This window comes from Anopheles merus, chromosome 2R (genome assembly GCF_017562075.2).
Source record: "Anopheles merus strain MAF chromosome 2R, AmerM5.1, whole genome shotgun sequence".
In the NCBI taxonomy this organism is placed as follows: domain Eukaryota; kingdom Metazoa; phylum Arthropoda; class Insecta; order Diptera; family Culicidae; genus Anopheles; species Anopheles merus.
In genome coordinates this window covers 17,311,028-17,333,232 of record NC_054082.1, presented here as the reverse complement: position 1 = coordinate 17,333,232, position 22,205 = coordinate 17,311,028, and the positions used below count along the sequence as shown (strand labels likewise).

Sequence of the window (22,205 nt, the reverse complement as noted above, 5' to 3'; positions counted from 1 at the left end):
AAAATCCACCAACGTATGTGAATATTTGCTTTATTTAGCGCTCCTCTTCGTTCCTAAAAGCCCATTATCGTATCGTAAGGACTCCACCAAGCATCTCTAACAGTCATAAACGGACAGTATCATAAACCTGCTGCTGTCGTGAGTTTATTTTCAATCTATTTAAATACATCCACACAGCAACTCGGAAAAAAGGACACCCACAACCAGCGCCAAGTATCTGGCCAACTGGGTGGAAAAGTGCAAAAAAAGACCTCTCCGCCAAAACCAAAATTCCCTCTCGCCCTCCGCCGGATGTTGTTCTTTTCCAATCAACTACGAAACGGACCTCCCACACCCTCCCCATGCCCGATTCCCCGATGGCCAGATGGCCGACTGTCGGGGCACGCCACTATGCATGATAGGTGTATCCCGAGATATCCCGGACACCCCAAAACAAAGACATCTTTGCAGTACGACGCCATGAGCGAGAAATAAAAAATAAATAAAGCTGTACAAGGAAAATGAAACTACAACTTCATCGCAGCTGACCCCAATCCATCCGATGCCCCGCCACAGAACATCGGTTCGTCGCAGGATCTAATCCGACGGGGGACAACCAACACGGACAACCATTTTGTAGCGGCTCTCGGCCCCGTGCGCACTGCCCCAGTGCTGCCATGCGACGCACAATACCAAAAGTCGCCTTGCCGCGTGTGTGCCGTCGGCCAAACACAGCTTTGCGCACAGTCGCAAACTCACACACTGACGAGCTCGGACGCAAATGGAAAAAACGGGACAGCCAGGATAGCACCCACCACTAGCGCAACGGCGCTAGTTATCCTTGTTGCACCGCCAGCACGGCACGGCGTTGCCGTAGAAACGTGCACCGAAAACATTAGCTCGAAATGATTGGTCAATTTTTTTTGCCCATCTCGCGTGGGAGCGAAGCAATGCGGCTGATCGCTGCTGTCGTCCCGCTTTATCCAGTCGGGCGATGGCGCGTGTTCGTGCACCGAACACGCAAACAAGGACATGCGCACAACCGTTCGGTGAGGATGCGAGACGATGGTGGGTATCCCTCTACAGAAATTGGTAGCTTGCGGATCGGCAGGCCCGTTGTCCTTGTTGTCTCGCTCGTGCAGCCATCTGCTGTGGCAGTCACAGTGGCCTTCTGTTTCTGTTCACCCCCGCTCTTAACGCAACACCCTTCCCGAGCGCGCCTTTTGTGTACGTCCCCCTTGTTTCGGTAGGGCTCCGTTTTTGGCAGCACTGCTTCTATCAAACACAAACACACACACACACTGACTACACTATGCGAAGTATCCGTGAAATTGCACAGTTGATAGAATCCTGAACTCCCTTTCCCTTTTCACCCGCCCGGTCACACCGCCGCAGGGAAACGATTCCTTTGCTCGCGCGAAAAGAACCTTGGTGCACGCGCGGGTACACGGTGCTCGCAGGAGCGGCCAAGAGGCAGAGCACACAGAAGGGAGCATCATCCGAACAACAACCAGCTAAAAAAAAAGCCCTCTGTCGGGCCAGCCCCTGGATCCGGTCGAAGCGGGGACATCAGATGATATTAATTTTGTTACTTTCCAGCATTTCCATTTCGCAGTCCGAACGTCGCTGATGCACCGTTGCGGGCTCTACACCCCACCTAGGACACTCGGGTTCGGAACTACCGACGAACGTACGGCACCGGTGGCGGACCCTGGTAGCGTGAGTAGCGTGTCGGTATCCCGCTGTAGCGCGTACCGATTAGCGCGGTTTGCCAAGTTTTGCGGTTAACGGTGGCAATTGGACCTAGTGTGAACAGCATTTCAGAACCAGCAAACCCCCCACAGTGCGTCGAGAAGATGGTAAAAAGGTGATAGAAAAAGTGAAGTACTGGAGCGTGCAAGGTTGTCCAAGTTGTGTGATTTTATAGCCAAGAAAGCAGATGTCGGTAGTGTCGCAGTGTTTGTGCGTGTTTTGGGGCAAAGTTTGAGCGAAAAAACGATCCAGAAGTAAGCGTAAGCGTGAGTAGTAAGTGTTGTTTAGCGACGGAAGAACGGCAGAAGAACAACCGTGCTTAAGGAAGAATAGAAAGACGAAGAGTGTGATTAGTTACTCATGCATAGTTCATTCCACTTCGTTAAACCGTAAGGTTATGGAAATAATTTAAAGTTTAAGTGTATCTCAGTCTTGCTGGAAGAAGGATTCAACACATACGGTAGTGTCGTGTGTGATAGTTTAATCTTCCCTCAGTTCGATATCAATCCCCATCCAAGAGTGCCAAGAGCCTAGAAGCATTAGTCCCCCAGTTGGCATGGAAATGTTCGATTCCCTTGCGAGCCGCGAAAGAAACGATTTGTCTTGCCGTTTGTAGCTTCCGTTTGAAGTGTCTTTTTTGGCTAGTGTTCAGCCGCGACTAAATCCGCCCAGAGAATTTAGCGCCCACCCGTTTGGTTTACGCGCAACTTCAAGCTGTATCTGCCGACGGATTACTGCTGCCTGCCTGCGCCGGTGGTGAATGCCGAGCTCGCCGATCCATCGCTGTCGAACGCCGGCCGCACCCGCTGCCAAGACAGCCACGGCCCCACGGTGGAGTTCAAAACCAACTGCGCGGCAACCGGCCCCGTCGGCGGTGTTCTAGGAGGAGCGGCATCGAGCGTACCGGGCAGCGGCGCGGGCGGCATCGGCGGTCTTGGTTGCCTCGGCGGTGGTGGAGGCGTCAGTGGAGCGGGACCGGACGGAGTAGCAGCGAACGGGACACCGCTCGGGCTCAGCCCGACCAGTGCGGCGGACTCGCAGCAGTTCAACATCTTTCCGGCCATCTTTAGCCGGCAGCTAAACTTCAACACCGCCACCGCCGGGTCCTGCAGCCAGTCGAAGCTGATGGACGATCTGCGGCCGAACCTGGTCGGCGGTCTGCTCGGCCTGCAGCAGGGCCTGCTGGACGATCATGCGGCCCTCGCGCACGGCGGCAACCTGGCCGCCCAGCACAATGCCGGCCAGGACAGCAAGTTCATGGCGCTGCAGGACAACCGGCTGATGGGCATCGGGGCGCACGAGAACCGGCTGCTCGGGCTGGGCGGCCAGGACCACGGCCGGGGCGGTCTCGGCGGCCCGGGCGGCGGTGCGAACGGGGACAAGTCCCTCGGTCAGCATCGGAAGTGTAGCAGCACACCGGAGGACTTCAGCGCACTGTACGGAGGACTGTCCGGTACGCCCATCAGTGACCATCACCATCACCACACGCCAGCCCACACCCCTCCGAACCGGCTGTCGGACAATGGGTCCGTTACGGGTAAGGTTCCATTCTCGTCCACACTACCACTCAAACCGCGGCGCAGATGTTGTTTGTCCCGGGGTCTATCCGTACCACTGTTTTGACCACCGTCGGCACACGCTCACACACCAGTCGGAAGTGGAACCCCTTTCTTAGCCAGAGACACACCTTCGTGTCAGTCCGTTGAATCGGTCCGTCCGCCACGTGGCCAGGATTAGCGCGCTGTGAAAGGGATCGCTCAGGAGGATAATCCGGCCCATTATTGGTGCGACGCTAAATGGCGCAGTGGAATAGCTTTCTAATGGGATTGTGTTGACGTTTCCGACACCCGACGGTGTCCAGCGGTAGTTGGTTGGGCCTTTTTTACGGCAGATCGAACATCCGACGGTGTTTGTCGTTCGATGTTGTGGTCGCACGGGTAAGAATAATTGCTCGCATGAGTAGAACGAGCCAAAAACCGCACTCCATGTGGGATGCTAACGTTTGTGTTTGTTGCTGTCTCTTTGACAGCTGCGGCATCTTCTGCCGACGGGATTTCAACACGGACCGGTGCGGTGCCGTCGGGAGTTACTTTTCACCGACAGTGTACCTGGCGTTGAAAGGATATTTGGGTTTAATTGTCTTATTGCCAGCTGTTTTACTGTCGAATATCTGCAGAATATTGCTAGGATTGTACATTAAAGCCTTATTTTGATTATGAGATTCGCAACACGATAACAAACGAATATTACAATAAGAATCAATGATGATTAGGAATCTGCAGTTTGTGTAGTGCGTGTATCAACAAAACAACAATATTGGTATTGCCCACCGACATCCATAAAACAAATATTTTCCATCAACTTCCCGGTTGACTTTCACCCTCCCTTAAAACCGGAACCATCCATACCCGGGATTTGTAATCTCAAATCTGGTAAACACCTATCGATGGCAACGTGTAGCTAAAACCTAATGCACCCACCATCCCGTGACCACCAATATTGTACTCTAATGATGACAATAGTAATAATAATAGCAGGTTGAATGCAAAATCGCTTCGCCAAGGGCTGATACAACACACCCGGGGAGGACGGCCCTAGGCCGAGGATGATCGTAGATAGAACTCGGGGACAATCCAGCGCCCGGTACGGGGGAGGAGAGTGCAAACAAATGGTTACATTTCTGGTAAGAGGACACCGGAACAAATGTTACCCCCGCTTAAGCTTCACACTTCACTCGCACCGTCGTTTCCCGGGGCAAACTCACTACGGCCGTAGGTGATTGTCGTTCCGGCGATCGGTCATTAGCATTGAAAAGCCCGACAAATTCACCCAACTACACACACACACGCTGATTACAAAGCAATTGAGTCGGTTTCCGTCCGTCTGTACACGGAACTGGAACATCACCGGTTTTTTGCCTGGCAAACCTCCTCTCCTTTGTGGAACGTATAAACGCACCCCGCAAGGAGTGCATGGCAATCGCAACCCTCCTCGATTTTGCATTATGTTGCTCTAGCCCGTGGCTTTTCCCCCTTACTCTGAGGTTTGTCGTACACCCGGGACATCAGCACAAACCCGTCAATCTGCCAACGGAGAGGACCCTCTCGCACCAGCGAGTGCATCAAATAAAATAATTGTCAAAAGGGGAATTAGAGAGCGAGAGCAATCGAAAGGTGTTGACATACTTGTCGTAAGCTGCACTTCATTATTGTTGCTTTCTTTCGTGAATGAACGTCAAACGCGGCACGGTGTAAAATCGCATCGTACGGCCAAACCTGGTGCCCGGCCATATGGTTGGTGTAGAATTAGAGCCCAGCGTGACAGGGCTTTTAGCGTGATATACACACACACAGAGAGAGACGATGCGCTCGGGTTCGGCACTAAATAGGATTTCCATCAATGGATAAATGAGATACGGGGTTGAGCCCCCGACGGTCCGGAGGTTGGAGGTAGATTGAGTGTTTGTTCCGCTCGACAGGAAAGACACAAGTACTTATCGGTTTGTGGTGGTTGATTAGTGAATCATCTTCCCCCAAGAACGAGAATTCCGCAGTGAAGTAGAGTTGTTAGCACTGACCGCAAGCTAGATCTTCCTGCGAACATTCTACCGTGGTCCACACCATGAACCGAGGAGTGCCGACGGTACTTTCTTGTGGAATTAAAATAGCTCTTCGCGTGGGGCCCCTTCCTGGCCCAAAGGCTTCCCCAAAAACCGGTTACCAGCGTTGCTGCGGCACAGTATCAATTATGTAGATGGGCTAATTAAAGGTAAACGTGGGTGTCATTTAACTAATTAATCGCTTTTCCTTCCTTCCATCGGGAAGCCCTCGGGGAAGTGCAGCAATGCCCCGGCCTGGGGAGTTGACCAGAACAAGGCACCGCAAGCCCTCCGGAACGGGGAAGGTGGATGTGGACGGGGCTGAGAGGTCTTCTTTGCTTGGGACGTGGGCGACGGCGCGTGATTCGCGAAACCAACAACGGTTATTAATGAATTATTTATTTTTGTAAATTATGTTAATGCGCTAGTGACTGCGAACGATACCTTTCCCCAGTGTCCTGACGATGCACTGCCCGGGACGGCACGCATCTTTCCACTGACCAGGGCTGATTAAAATTCGTCCATCTTTACCATTACCAGTCAAAGCCAAAGGATAGCACTGATAAACCTAGCGGCAAATTCTAAGCCACTTGGCACTACCACATCCAGTCGTATGCGGGTTTAAAGGCTCGGCAGGCACAGAACACAACCAACTGAGGAGAAGTTGCTGTTGGCGTGTTGTGTTTCCTGCAAACTGGGCATGAAATAGCACCAGCAGGTCACAACTTTACGGTAGTTACGGTTTGATAATTTACATTTTCTCCGTAGGTCGCACGGCGCATACAGCAAAGCGACAGCACAATTATGCGCATCTATCATCATTACGTGTACTGATGACGTTGTGGACGGGCATGATGAAAGTGATGTCGGTAATGTTTTTTTTCTGTCTCTTGATTTTCCCACCTTTTTCTCACATTGATGGGCGTTACCGGCCGAATGCGTCACGAAGGACACGCGTGATGTGCAAGGCTCACTGTCAGCTCCGACTGACGGTCAGAAACTAGCAGCGCCCACGGGTTGGCAATGGCCAAACATCGAGCCACACATTCATCACACATTGTCACCCAGGCCCACTGCATTCCGATCGGTGTCCAACGGCCAACGCGTTGGCGCCATTGCTTTATGTGACACACGCCGGGGAACTGGAGGAGCTTTTTTAAGCGCCAGCCTACCAGGCCTGGGAGGCTTTGGCCAGCCCGAACCGAGCCAGGCCGTCCCCATGCCATTTGGGCTGGATGCCGTAGACATTGCGACATAATTTATTCATTTCCATCATGGAATTATACCATTTGCATACTAAAAAGCCTTTCGTCCCGGGCAATGAAAGGCCTCGTTTGCAGCATCGCCTCTGCGTGGCCACATCCGTTTCGCAACCGTGTTACTGGCAAACAGTTCTACATTCAGCAGTACCTACACGCTCGCACGTGCTGTGTGAAAGTCGAATGCCAACAACGAATCGTTAAAGGTGGAACGACCAGCCAGTTGGCCAGCATCTGCTAATGAGCAAACGGCTTTGAGAGCAGCCATTTGGGGAGAATGAGCCGGCGGATGGTACATTGGGAAGTGGGAGGTTTTACTTTGCCGGGTTTAGTGGCCATAGACTGTGTGATATGGCGGGAAATTTGCTGTTGAATTTTCAAATGCAAAAACTAGTTTCTTGTCAGGGTTTAGAACGTACCATATGCCTATGCTTGAATGATTATAACATACAAATTTGAAATCCTTTATGATGATTGTGCGTGAAATGCAAGGAGTCTAGAGAAGGGCTATTTTGTGAGGAGCTCCTTTGGAGGAGCTTATAAAATCATCATGCGACTAGTGCGCCTTAAAGTATGCAATATTATATTATAAAATCCGTTCGTTAACCGCTACGTTTGCATTTAAAAGTATGTGGCTCGGGACTTGCAAACGTTGCATTTAAAAGCATGTGGCTCGTTTTGCAAGTCCTTCATTCATGTGTATTTATATTTTATTCAAATAACTTACTTGCTGCTTATCCGGCGCTACAATCGCTTTGCGGTCTTGGCCTCCCTCAGGAGTGTCCTAAACCGCGCACGGTCTCGCGCCTTCGTCTGCTCTTAGTAAATAATGTTAAAATTTGTACCTCTTAATTTTCATTACTTTGCCTCCTAAAGTTAGTGCCATGATGATTGATACACTATCGCGCCTTAAAGTATGCAATCTTCCATACAATTTTCCCGCTTTAACAGTCATGTTTGCATTTAAAAGCATGTCGCTTGCTTGCGTATTTTTATAAAAATAATACCTCTCAACTCATTAGTTTACTTCTTACAAAACCATGGTGCTTGAATTATTACAGCGCCTTAAAGTATGCAATTTTATGCACAAAATCCCCTCTTTAACAGCCATGTGTTGGGGGTTGTCGCTCGCGTTGCGAGTCCTTCATCCATGTTTATTTATTTTTTATTACCTGCAATGAAGGCTACATCATCGCTTCGCTTATTACTACCATCACAAAGGCCCCTCAATATGTATCACCATCACCATTCCACCATTCACCATCAGTTTATTGCGATAAAAAAAAAACGACCGCACTCTTTGATGTGGACACTTGCTAGTCGATGCGATTGAACAACATCGTTTGACAGCTTAGCTGGTTTTTAACCAAAAGAACCGTTACCGGTTACATCCTTCAAGGGTTCATTACCAATCTAGCTGCAAAAAACCGAGTATAGAGATGGATAGAAAAAGAATATCATCCTGGGATGGGACCGTGACACAATGTGTCCTCTGTGCGAAATCAATATCCTGATCCGTTGACGACCGACGCCAACTTTGACGAGCTCATCATCATGCACGCGTGTGGAGGTTCGTGTCTGTGTGTACGTGTGCATGCTGGAAGGCTATGTTTTTGCAGCAGTGTCAAAGGCACCCTGTGCTCACGGTATTGAATTTAGGTTTAGCCCATTACTTTGTAATTATCGGCTCTATAATTATCAATTTAATTACAATCAATTTATTAATTAGTATTATTTAAATGGATACCACCAATTTGTTGGCTCATTATATGGCTCGCCTTCGTCGACCGGGATACGTGAGTGTATATGTGTGTGTGTGCGTTCGAGTGCATTGTATGTGTGATTCGTGTCGATCGTGGTGAGCATCGCCGCTAAACTAAACGCCACATTGCCACCACTTGCCTTCTCGCACCGTTTCACCTGTACACCAGCAGTGCATTGTTTTTCCCTACAACCCCATCAACAAATTTGCTGACGTCAGTGTTTAGTGGTGGTCTTTTTTCATGTTTTTTTTTGGCTGCTTATATGGTGATTATAATGGTGCTGCTAGATAATGGTGGATAGTGTACGTCGCGTTCGGTGTGTGCATAATGTTGGCTAGAGCGTTTATCGCCACCGAGGTTCGCCTCCCGTCGGCTCGAACGCCTCAAATCAAATTGTGATAAACCGCCACGCAACGGGATGCGGCACCACCACCCTGATGCCCCTGATGCCCCTATGTATTGGCGGGAAATCAATCACTTTTTGTTTCTAGTGTGTGTATGTGTGTTTTTTTCCCCAACAATTGCTGATTAAAATAATCGAAGGTACGTGCGTCGTTTAGCGATTGGGGAAGATGACACCCGCGACAAAGTGTGTTCGCGCACACTGGTCGTATCCTTAGCGGCTAATAAAGTTCTATCTCGTTCATCATCCAACACAATTGTTTAAAACAAATGATACTGCTAGCGAAAGAGAACGGGTTTTTTTATATGGCTGAAGTTTCTCAAATCAGTTCCATCTTATCAGCTTGAAATCTTCACCAGAATGCTGCTCTACAGCAGTGAGCAAATGCGTCTTCACTGTAGCAAAACCGTACCCTCCGATGGCCCAGTTTTTCAATTTATTATTTATCGTACATATGGTAGCTCTATTATTAATCCATTTCCTGTGCCCTGTTGAGAGCCCTTCTGAGTTTTGATGACAGTTTCAAGCGTACCTTTCCCCTGGGGTGTGTACCCCAGGCAGCTAAGAGTGGGATGTGCCCCGTTGGGTTGGCCAGCCGGGAACGTGGTGCACACTTGACTCGTCCACACCACCTTTCCTCCCTTCCCTGGTTGGCTTTTCACTTATCGAGTCTTATCGTGGGGACGAATCAGCCCAGTAGCCCACGTATCAGTGTGATTGCATCTGCAAACCATACCGACCAAAGCAAGCTTCCCTTCACACTCATCCCAGTTCTCTTGTCAACTAAAAACCCGAAAGAGCGACAGGGAAGGAGGGAAGGCAAAAAAGTGCATTCTAAATCTGATAATTTCCTTTACATTTTATTCTTTCCCACATCTGCCCATCTCGTGCGGCTTACGTTTCGGTGCCAAAAAAAAACCAGCGGAAGGTGCATTTAAAAAACTAAAACCCGAACCAAACAGCGGCCCGCTCGGTTCCTCCGTCCCGGGTGGCATTTCGTCGCCCGGAAGCGGCATCTCAGGGTTGCCCCAGCATGCTGGCCACACGCCCACCACAGCATCCTGCCCGACACCGGCCCGAAGGCGACACCGAACTACCTTCACTCAGGTGAGTAACGAAAACCCCAACGAAGCCGTCCGGCGTCCGATACATCCGATACTAATTCCCACATACCCCCTACTCCACCTCCTTTCCTCCCGCAGGAACAATTAGCAGAATTAGAGGCGGCCTTTGCGAAATCACACTATCCGGATATCTACTGCCGGGAGGAGCTAGCGCGTACCACTAAGCTGAACGAAGCCAGGATACAGGTAGGTTGACCGTAGCTGGGCTGTGGCCCATAGGAAACCTCGTGTTGATGCGACTCTGTGACGCGTCGGGAAGGTGTTTTTTTTTCTTCTGGTGAGGACAATAACACCGTAACGCGTGCTACAACTTCACACACACACACCCACAAACGTCATGGCTCTAGGCTCGACTCGGCACACAATTTGGTATGCTAATTGACGAAAGTGAAAATTGAAATTTTCATTCAAACTTGACGGCAACAATCGAAGACGTAGCGTACAGTGATACAGAAACAGACACACACACTCACGCACAGACAGACGGGGAAAGCGTTGCAAAACGGCGTCTCCGGGTGGGAGCTGGAACGGCACCGGAATTACGGTGCCATCTATTATGCTAATTTGCACGTCGTTCTACTTTCCACATTTACTTCCTTCTATTTTTATTCGCGCCTTCGCACCCTTGCAACGGCATCAATGCCGCGGGTTTTTGTTTTGCTGGCGGCATATCTGCTGGCATCTATCTGGCATCGTTCTAGCCGTACGGCTTTGTGTCCTTTGCGCCCTGTGTGGCTGTCGAAGGATGATTAATATTCCACGATCGACGCGTTCGATCGACCGTCGGTATTAGAATATTGCCCTCCGCGGAGCCTGTGTGAGCCCTTCGCAGGGTATCGGAATTTCTGTTCACGTGCTACGTTGCACATTCGATTTGGTTGTAAGGATGGTGGGGATGAATGCAGAGTGGTGAAGTAGTACACAGTAATACGCTTATGTTGAATATTTGTAAAAAGGAACACGTTGGAAAGTGAAGCAAAAGAAGGACTCGTTGTTTTCTTGCTGTAAGGTTATTTTTTAAAGTTGCGACTGTTTGGTGCACATGAGAACATTTGCTTGGAAAGAAATATCAGAAGATAAGGCAGCTTTCTATGGCAGCTATTGAACAAGACTTAAGACTGGAACAAACGTTTAGAGTTTGGAGTTTTATGGAGGTACACGATCAGACATTTGTCGAACAAACAGAAGGAAAATCAGTTCGAACAAACCAGTATGTTTTGGAATGTGAAGTTCGATATCCAACTATGCTGTGCATAGTCAATGGGGGCCTTCACGATTCTAGTTAGTTTTTTGTATGGAGTTTGACAGTTGGAGGCTGAAATCATGTAACAAACAAACAAAACCACACAAAAAACTATCCTGCAATTTTCAGTCTAGATTATTCTAGCCATAAAGCTAGAATTAGATTCGAGTACCTGCTCGAAAACACGAGATTGTTTACATTTATCCCAAGGTGCATTAAAGAGATCAGGTGATGCAATATAGAATCAAAGTGTATGTAGTCCAGGTGGTCTCATAGCATTTTTTTATAACCAATTTTGAACATCACTTTTTAACAGAACAAGTGAAAACTTTTGCTCAAACGAGCTTTCTGGAGGCTTGACGAATACTCAAAACACTCTTAAAATCTTCATTCAAAAGCAGAAGCGATAAAAATCAGCCTTCTAAATTCCTACATCTTGGGATAAGCCCACCTGTATATTATACTCACTTAGATAGCTGCTCGAAAACTGCTATACAATGCAAACAGCTGACAGGCTGAAATTTCAGCCTACAAACTTAAAATGGAAAGGGCCCCAATAATAGACTACTAATTTTTTCCAGTTTCTTGTACAAATCATTGCCAGTTCTCAACATACTTTGTCTGTCCTATTCTGGGCAATGTGTTCATAAGCACCGTAACTAGAAGTCAAACAATTGATCGTACACCTGCGATTGAACGGACAAAAGTGCAACAAATGTGATCATAATATAGACAGAGACAGAGTCATAAGAAGACAGAACACCTTTTCGAACAGAGCCTTGTCGGTTTATCTTGTTCAAAAGCTGACAGGGCACGGCGCTACAATAATCAACATTCCAAAACACACCACGCACGAATGAAATAGATGCTATCGTAAAAAGGAGCAACAAAACTGTTGCCACACAACCTTCAAATGTCGAATCGTGCGAAAAGTGCTTGTCCCCTCAGTCAAACCCTACCGGAATGCCGATCCTCCTCTGACGCACCTCTGACGAACCGACAGCTCCATGCATGCTTGAGAGTGTGGCGCGTAAAATTTAGTCACGACTAGCCGGCGCTCAAATGACGAAATAATACTTATTGATTGCATCAATAATTCAATGAAGATCTCGCACGGGCACCGTGTGTGTGTGCGCCTTCTCGCCAGCCGTTTGGATCCAGCCAGCGGGAGGGAGTTCGGGTGGCGTCTGGTGGCGCAACCGTTTGCGGGCTAATGCTTGCCAGCCAGAGCCACGGTGTAGGCTCAAAAAACAGTCCCAGTCGTTGCCATCGGCGTCGGCTTGTGATGACAATGCGCTATGCTGTGCAATGTGCGTGAGCTGCATCGATTCCGGTTGTACGCGTTTGATCCAGCACGAGCCTGGTTCATCCGGCAGAAGACCTAAAAGGTGCCGTTCCTTGTGCGTTCTGAAACTTTCGTGCGATTTGTTTTTGCTGCTGCTTTGATCGATTTTTGTGCGGGCATGTTCGGGAATTTGTTTTCCGACGGACACACCAAATTCACCCGGACTGTCTCTCTCTCTCTCTTCCCCCTCATCGGGGTACGGTAGGAATGATTGTGCAGTGAACATAAAGGACGTCCTTGTGCGCACACCGATGGGATTGATTCGCTCCACCGGTACTGGATTCACTCTTATCAAAGGCTGGAATGCCATTGCCGTGGATCTCGGTGAACAAAGATGAAAACCATTTGCAGCAAAAACTCTTTGCTCGGTTTTTGGGCCACCGCGCCTACCCCCTTCTGCCAACGGGCGCTGTGAATTTATTATTATTCTCTACACACTGCACACCGTTTCATACGCGGAAGCAGTCGGTCCCCGGTCCGTGCAATTATTTTGGGATATTCGAACCCTGCGTTGTTCGACGCCCGACCAGCCCTCCTCCCTTCCCCAGGTTTGGCGATTGTTTGGGACTGTTTCATCGTCGCTGTACAACAAAATAATCAATCTCCAGGGATGGAAGAAAGGTGCTCGGGAGAGGAATAACCAATAAAGCGAGCCAAACTAACTCATCGCATATTAACAGCTCGCGCCACTGATAGGCCGGCCAGGTAGACGGGGACCACTGTTATGGCAGGATTGGGGTTTGGGTCTTTTCTGGCACTGTCCTAGCCCCTTGGTGTTCGTGACTTGCAAGCAGCCCTAGTCCAGTGTGACGGATCGACATGAAAGCTACCGGACGGATCACGGACGACACGGAATCCACACTCATCATCATCAGCAGCAGCAGCAGCAGCAGCAGGTTCGTCCTCGTCGTCCTCCATCCACGTTTAGGCATCGAATCGGAACCAATTCTTCCCGCTCGCTAACGCCTAATCAGAAACATATTTTCAAAACAACATCCCACCCGCCATGTGCTACATACACATACACACTGCATGCGAATTTTTCTTCACCGCACAGCACATTAGCTTACGGCTCAGTGGATCATCCACAGGAAGGTACCGGGAGTCGGGTCATCCTTTTATCTTTTAGCTGGACGCTGTTGGTTCCGTTGATGGACTCCGGTGCGCTGACATGAGCCTTCAGCGACGGCCACGGCAGGTGTATTGTCGCATTTCGTCGCAACCGGACACTGCAAAGAAGCGGTGGTCCGTTCTAACGGTTTGGGGCTGAAGCTTCTCCCTGCATAATGCAATTGTGCAGCCATGCCAAGCTGTCTGTAGTGGTTTTTGGGAAGGGTCGGTGATGCAGCATTCCGTGGAATGCTGCGACTGTACGGGCTTGATTAGAAGGCTAAATTGTAATTTGTTTTAGAATGCTAGCTAGCTACGCAAAATCGGAACCACTCCGAGTCACACATGTGCCAGCTAGAGCAAACTAACGCAAAACCATTAGAAGAAGCTAAACCATCCCCAACCATCACCACCACCTCCAGCCAGCTGTAGCTTCCTCCATAAATAATCCATCTCGAAGAAGGTTGCTCCCGAAAGAAAAACAAGCAAGCATTAGAAAAGAAACGTGCAAGAAAACTCCACAGCTCCAGCCAACAAAGCAGGCGCATGGTGGGCAAACAAAAAGAAAAACACGAACACGTTCAGCTGAACAGCAACGCAGTGGAGCGTTCGGGCGAGTTGAAGTTTAAAGTAACGCAAGAAACCCGTTTCCGTTCCCTTCGTTCGCTCTCTCTCTCCCCCTCTAAGCTGGTAAAACTTCGAACCCATCAAAGCATCGCCATCATCATCATCATCATCATCCTCGTCGTTGCCGTCATCTTCATCTTAAGGACATCGTTCGCAAGGATGGTCTCGTCCGCCTTCTTGACTGACGGCAACTTTCACCCCCGCTTCATTCGTTGCTAAAGCATGGCGCCCGCAGAGCGAGCAAGAAACGTGTATATCGTTTCGGGCAAAAGAACAGTGCCAAGAAAATTACCTACCCAAGCAAGGATAGGGAGAGGGGGATCGGATCGACGGACGGAGTGAGAGCTGGGGGGGAGGGGGAGGGTGCGCGGCACGCGGCATTCCCGTTTGCTGTTAGTGTGTAATCTACAACATCAAATGGATCCTTAATTCAATTACTCCGCCTTCTTGGAAATTCCTCCATTACGGTCCCCCTTCGACCGGCGCCGGCGTCTTGCCTGCTGCCATTGCGTCTCTCGCTCTCGGCTCGCTACAAAATTCCTCGCTTCCGAACCGGTCGCGGGCAAAACCCCAGCTAAACCAGAAAAGGGCCCAAAGCCATAAGACACACAGGAGAGCGTCCACCCCAACCCCCGTGGATGGCACTCCCTCGAGGACACTTTTCCGTCCCGATGTTCCCCAGCTTCTCGCGTAGTTTATTTACGAGTTCAATTTCGACTCGACCACCGCTCCCCCTTTCTCCAGCTCACCCACTCTGCCGCTGTTTGCTTCCCTGGTGTGTTTCCTCCCTTTGCCTTACCCTTGACCCACGAGAACACGAAGCCATAAACTGTACACGTGAGTGTGTGCTGGTGTGTGTGTGTGTGTGTGTGTGTGTGTGTGTGTGTGTGTGCTGGTGTGGGTATATGTGTGTGGCTGTGGTGAAAGGAAAATGGCGGAACTAACCACCGCGCACGGTATTCGTGTCCACGGTGCTACAGCAGTTCCTAAGAAATGACAGCATCCGATAAGACGGAGGGGAGAAGCACAAACGTGCACTCCTCCTCTCGTGTGCGTGTTTCCCCCTGTACGCGTACGTGTCGCGTACTCCTCTCCTCGGTTCGGCCCTACCAGCATTGCTAAACCACTGTGCTTGCTTGCTTGCTTGCTCAGGACGCTAAAAGGCACGGACAAAACTTTGCCCTCCTCATTTCGCGCGACTTCGAACGAGAAACAGTTAGGGGCGGAAGAAGGGACGATGCAAAAGGGCCGGAGCTGACAGATGGGTACTACGTACAGAAGTGCGGGAACGGCAGCGGGAGCGGACGTAATGGAAAGGGGAGTTCCGGTGGAGGGAAGGGGGCGATGATTTCGAATAGCGGTATACACATTTAATTTAAATAGAAGACAGCAACGCTCCACCCTCCGAACCGAACGACAGCCCCATTCTAGTGGGTTGGGATGGTAGGGCAGCCCATCTTCTATCAGCATTCAAGGCGCAAAAGGGAAGACAAAGGGCTGGCAAGGGGAGAAAGAAAATAAGAAAGGCAACAACAACAACAACAAAACAAGCAATAAATGAAATAAGGATAACGTCACCATCAGCGAAAGCAACAACCAGCAAGGGCACCATCGACAACGGCGGTATCGTTTTCGTTCCATTTTGTCCCATCGCCATAGCATTGTTGCTCGGAAGCGACGTTATTGCAAGTCAGTTGCTATTGCTTGAAGTTGCCCTCAGCATCTCCGCATTTCGTTTGCTGCGTAAAGGTTGCTCAGGATGATGAATTCCGCCCGCGAGCTGCACACTATTAACTAGGTCGATTCGTTCTGAAGTATCATAGTTCGTTGTCTAACGACCAATAGCTCATCATACTAAGGCTTCGAAGAAGACCAGTTTATATTTTCCATTTACTCCATATTGCCTTTGCTTACTTCGAAACAACAACACAACAGAAAGATACACAAGAAATAGCACGAGGCACGCATATGGCGAGGTGAAGAGTAGTAGCCATTGGGGATTGGCTAGCGCACGCTCAACAAAGCCCGGTGACGGTGATGGTAGTAGTGGTGATGGAGCGTTCTAAAAGCGAGCGTGAACGAGCGAACAAACGAACGGAACGACAGGCTCACACTAACACACGCTTAGCCACGTGCACGAACGCGTACGAAAAAGGGGGAAGAACCCGAATGTGCCCGGTAGGACGAGCGGACGCAGCGAATGGTGTATATGGCGAATCGAGAGCAATACACACGGGGTTCGATTCAATAACATCCCTTTTTCCTGGGACCTACTTTCTCTAGGCCAGGCGCCGATCCACCATGATGCCGACGTTTAAACCCCGGTCGAACGGTTGGTTCGCATAGCAAACGCACAGCAAATGCGCGTTACGTCCGCCATTTTACCGACGGCAGTGGAACAAAGCAGAATAGAAATGGTAGCGATTAAAATGTTTTTGCTGCGGAAATGTATTATGCAATCTTTTGTACACTATTCTACGCTGTTAAAATCAATGAAATAAAACCGTGAACATGAGGCACAGGTACAACAAAAAAGAGCCAATCAAATTTCCCAATAACTACACCAACAGCGACCGACAGGCCGACCCGTTGGCGGTTCAAACACGCCAAAACGCTCGAAACACAGTTTTCTCCTCCGCTTGCTCACCACCACTTTTCACCACTTTTCCCCCAAACAGGTTTGGTTTCAGAATCGAAGAGCAAAGTACCGAAAGCAGGAAAAGCAGCTACAGAAGGCGCTCGCCCCCTCGGTCATACCGTCCTGCAATGGCATGATGCGCAACATCCAGGGCTACAGCGTTTCGAGAGGTTATCAACCGTATCCACATCCAAATTCAATCAACCGGTATCCCCAGGTATGCGAATGCGAGCAACGCGAGTAGCAAGAGGAAGAAAAAAACAGGAAACATCCAGCGCCACACGAACTCACACAAACACACGGCAAGAGGCACATGCATAAGGACCATTTTCCCATCAGCCTGCCCATGGCCTGCCTTGTTTGCGCGTTTGGGGTTGTGTGAGCGGCGCTCGATGGAAGATTGAGAGTATTGATTTGTACTTTACCATTATTTTTTTCTTCCCTTCACCTGCTCTTCTCTTCCCTTCCGGTTGCGTTCCTGCTGCTGCTGCTTCTTTTCTCCCTCCCGTTTGTTTCTCCGTCAACCATCGCACCAGGACCTGTTCCAAATGGGAGCCTCATCCTATCCGGGCATGACGCAGCCATTCTCGATGACGCACGGTTCCAATATGGGTGCTGTTGGCGTTCGCCAGGACTCGATGGGTAAGTTTTTTTTTGCACAGTGTTTCTTTTTTTCTCTCGCGCGCGATCTACCCCTCACTCTGCCCTATCTTCACCCAATTTCCCAACCGGAAAACGCGTGACAGCGTGTTGCTGCTTCGCTGGAGAACGGGTACTAAGCGCAGGACGGCAGGACGAAATAGTAAACTGAAGTCGGAAATGGTTCGACACTGTTCTGTAAACGTTGGACAAGCAAAATATAGCCACACACACACACACATACACAGCTGCTTGCTAGCTAGCTCGTGGCACGGTTAGAGGCGTTAAACGAATCGCAGCAACCACAGCACGGTCCTTTGACAGCGCCCTGGCATGCTTTGATATTATATATAAATAAATAAATGCCCACCACATGCCCGGTGGGATCGTCTCCCACCCTGGGTCGGAGAAGCGTGTTCAGCGGGAAAAGCAACGGAAAAGCCTGCATCTTGCAAGGAAATTTGCTATTTTCACCTCGCAAATGGAGAAAGCGATTTGGTGAAGGTGTTCTGGGCCGAGCACACGCCGGCAGCTTCCGGCAGCAAAAGTGAGCCTGTTTGGAAAGGCGTGAAAGAGCGCACAAACACACACACAACACACACACACACACACACACACACACACACACACACACACACACACACACACACACACACACACACACACACACACACACACACAACACACACACACACACACACACACACACACACACACACACCACACACACACACACACACACACACACACACACACACACACACACACACACACACACAACACACACACACACACACACACACATGCGACCGTTTCGTCTTCGGTCACGAGGCGCACGTCTTTGGAAAATTTGTCATTTCCGCCGGGCGGTAATGATCAATAATGTTTCATCGTGTTTCTTCGGTTTTTTTTTTCTGTGTTGCCGTTACTGCAAGTTCTTTACACAGCACGCCCGGGTTGTTTCTTGAAGACGTTTTTTTTTTGCATTCCGGCATGAAAAGTAGAACTGTGAAGCAATACACAACATCGGTAACGTCCTGCCCTTACGGTGTTTGCACCTTCAATGCTCCAGATTCGTTAAAGATTGTATAGAACCGCCTCGCATTTAAGTGTTGTCGCATTTGAACCTTTTTCTTGCATTGCATTTTAATTCACAAACTCTTTTCTTATCTCTTCCCATCCACATCGCACCCACAGGAATGACGGCCGAGGACGAATGGTACAACAAAAGCTTATCGGCACTGCGAATGAACAGCTCCCATCATCCGAATCTGTCCGCACCGATGCTGCAATACCAAACATAATTAATGTAGATCAAATGAATACCAAACAGTAGAACACACATACACACACACACAACCAAACACATCCAGCCACAACTTCCGCTCTGCGTTGCGTCGAGCCATCAAACCCCTCCCACCCACAAGGAAAGGACAACAGCACAGCGGAACCAGGCGGAGTGGTGGATGCATCGGAAACCTGCCCCGTTTAACCGAGTGCCATGCTGCAACGGGCAGCGAAAATGCATCGAACTGCAACGGGACAATGCAGTTGCTCACCAACCCCACCATTCTGGCCTAAACCCCATCATTCCCGGGGCTCGAGTTTTGTGGGTAAATCCCCAGCGCCATGTTGCCGAACGCCATCTACCCTTCCTCATTCGCGATCACTTAACTTCGACACACAGCACTCAGGGCCAACAGCCCGGAAATGGCCATTATTTTTCAGGCTCACCCTTTGCTGCGTCCTGTCAACACTGCTCCTCGCAAAAAAAAGAATTCCAATTCACTTTTATGCTTCATTGTTATTGATGATGGAGATTTTTCATCATCAGGCTACGCGCACAGCCCCACACAATTTGCCTATTATTGACCAATGAACGTTAAACAGAACGAGAGACAAAGAAAAAAGGCGAAAGAGAGAGAGAGAGAGAGAGAAAAAGGAAAAACTTCGGAAAACCGTTTAGTGTCCCGGCTGGTCGGAAAATGCTAATTGATTTAATTTATTGCGTGCGGCAACGAAACAGCACTCGCTTGTGCGTCTCGGTGTGAGTATAGTAAGCATGTGAGAAAAAGGCTGCAATTGTTGGTGGCGTTCATCGTGCGTGTAACGTTTTTGCGCAATAAAACTCACCATAATTGGCGCTCATCACATGCCGTGAATGGCCGATGCCGAAGGAGCTTGGAATGAGTGGAGGGTCTAGTTATAGGCACTACAACAATGAAAAAGACGTCATGCGTCTGCGGTCGGTTGACAGCGGAAAAGGCACAACTATCAAATACTATCGTCTAATGCACCTAATGAAAAATCAAAACTAACTTCCCCATTTACACGCGGGGATGCAACCGGAGCAGGAGGGAACCTGGCAAGACAAGCAGGCAAGGAATGATGGCGGTACGTTGCACGTGGTCCCGTGTTCACTTCAGTCATTCCACTTTTCATCCGTACCTCATCATCCAAAAAGAAGAAAAGTTAAAGGTGGTAGTCATTTTCAAACCTAAGCAATTCATTCATATACCAGGATACACACAAAAAAGGTCGCAAAGGAGGAATATAAAGAGAATGATCTTCACTCGGCGGAAAGGGGGAAAAGCACAGGCCCAAAAGCGCAACAAATCAATAGATCCTTCCGATTTGCTATCCGAACGTGTGTCCCACAGACCACAAGGTACATTCGTTCGATCTAAGCGTATGAAAATGAAAACATAGCTAAATTATTTTATTTAACACAGTGCAAGAAAATTAATGCAGCAAGCAGGTATGCGTGCCACGTGCAAGCAGTACCGCGAAGGAAACACTACCAGCGATCTCTAGTTGACCGTGATGGCCGTGGTGGTTGCCATGGATATTACGGTGTTGGAAGTGTTGGACTGGATGACTGGTAGGATGGAAACAGTGTGGTATGTGTGTCACCTTCGAGCACACTTCACTTCCGCGCACGCACACAGCACACACATTCTGCCAATGCTGCAACCATACTTGTATATAGAACAATAACGAGTAGTAAGGAATATTGAGGAAAGGAGAAGAAAGAAACTCCACGAATACTATAAACCAGGGCTGCGCTGCTGCTACAATATAATACCAGCTGCTGCTAGTATTATAATGCTCAGTATAACTAATGGGAAATATGTGGGAATAGCGGGGTAAGCATAGCATAAAGCACGAGCAATGAGCAACACAAATCCAAAAGCACCCCCAGCCAGCAAGCATGGGGATAGGCACGGCGGCAAAGATAGAGAGAGAGCGAAGGGGGAAAAACACACAGACACACACACCACACACAAAACAATCCAGAAAAGCGTTTGAATTTTATGTAGATGTAAATATTATAAGGATACATTAAAATTAATACAATCGTCAAGTAAAGCGCGCTGTTCGGTTGCGTGTGTTTGCGCCCGTCCTTCGTTGCGTTGTCTGTGAGAAACGAACCTTCCCCTACCTGCGCTGAAGATATGCAATCCGCAGCGCTAAAGCTCCTTATTGCCGTTTCATTAAGCCGTTAATCTATGTGTTGTTTGGTGGCAAAATTTTAAGGTAGGTATTTTTGTATCATTTCAAAGGGCTTTATGGGCTTGTGTAGGTTTTAGAAAGATTTTCAAATGTTTAAAAAAAGGCTTAATTTTGTCCCCTTATTACGATTAAATTCGTCCCACGATGATTTGGCCGCATCGCATCAAGTTGGAAAGAAAAATTGAAAATTGAAAGTCAAAACATCGAGCAACCGATTCAAAAATATGTGAAAAACAGTAAGGCGATCGTGAGACTAAATTAAAACAATTCGACCAAAACCGTCCCAACACACTTTCGGATGCATTTATGCAATTGCAACTGCCACGTCGTCACCCGGCCACCCGGATGCGTGTTGAATTGGTTATTGATTTTTATTCTCTGCACTAAACCGGTTGTTGTTTTGTTTTGTCTCGCTTAGTTAAATATTTATCGATAGCATTCATTCATAGTCGCATAATGAAACGTTATAAAATCGCACCTCCTGTGTGCCTCTTAACGATCAAACCTGTTGCTGTTACTCTGTCTCTCCTGTCTGTCGTATCCCTTTACTTCTGTGCACGTGTTATCTGCTTGGATCATGGTCATTATCATTTCAAAACTGAACATTGCTCCTCTCTCTCTCTCTCTCTCTCGTGCTAGGGCGTAGCTAGTGAGTGTTTGGCTCTCCAATATGCTCTATTACATTATCGCTATACAAAGGGGTTAAAAGAAAACACTGCATATCTCACTGTTTTCGGTTTTCTTCTGTATTACGCTCCACTGCCACGTTCTACCTACTGAGTAGGGCCGATCGTTGTAGCTTTCTGCGTGCTTTCTCTGTTTTATTACATTGTCATTTGCGTTTCAGCAGCAACAGCGCTCCCACACGCTCCTGAACCCCTCTTCCTGTCACTTCCAAGAAGAGGCACTTCTCACAAGCCTGCATATATATCTGCTGCTTCGGCCTAGCTCTAGTTAGTTTTTTGATTTTTTTTAAATCATTCCTACACACAGGACGAATGTGTCTCTCCGATGGCATTTTTATAGCAATGCTACGTATGTGTATACATATAGATGTGTGTATGTGTGTAAAGATGTGGACGTGTAAAAAGAATCAAGGATAAGATTGACCAACCCGCGACAATCAAAACAAGGCCCAAAAAGGGGGAACAAACCAATAGTCACTTGCAAAGTGTCGCCGATATGTGAAGCCTCAACTGACGGAGCGGAGCA

The 22,205-nt window shown here is 48.7% G+C and overlaps 1 protein-coding gene across 2 annotated transcripts; it reads left to right on the top strand.

Annotated features, from left to right (window-relative positions):
- The first annotated feature begins 1,413 nt into the window (after positions 1-1,413).
- On the top strand, positions 1,414-20,783 carry LOC121589288 (pituitary homeobox 2). Of its 2 annotated transcripts, XR_006004288.1 has the most exons (7): positions 1,414-3,268; positions 9,677-9,861; positions 9,957-10,064; positions 16,882-17,058; positions 17,378-17,483; positions 18,678-20,148; positions 20,213-20,783. XR_006004288.1 is itself a non-coding variant. In XM_041908065.1 (6 exons), the coding sequence occupies exons 1-6, from the start codon at positions 2,857-2,859 to the stop codon at positions 18,782-18,784; spliced, it is 1,095 nt and encodes a 364-aa protein (XP_041763999.1). In that variant the 5' UTR covers positions 1,414-2,856; the 3' UTR covers positions 18,785-20,783. The 2 variants fall into 2 exon arrangements, 1 of the variants encoding a protein (XP_041763999.1); XM_041908065.1 differs by having other exon boundaries at positions 18,678-20,783.
- Positions 20,784-22,205: the final 1,422 nt, after the last annotated feature.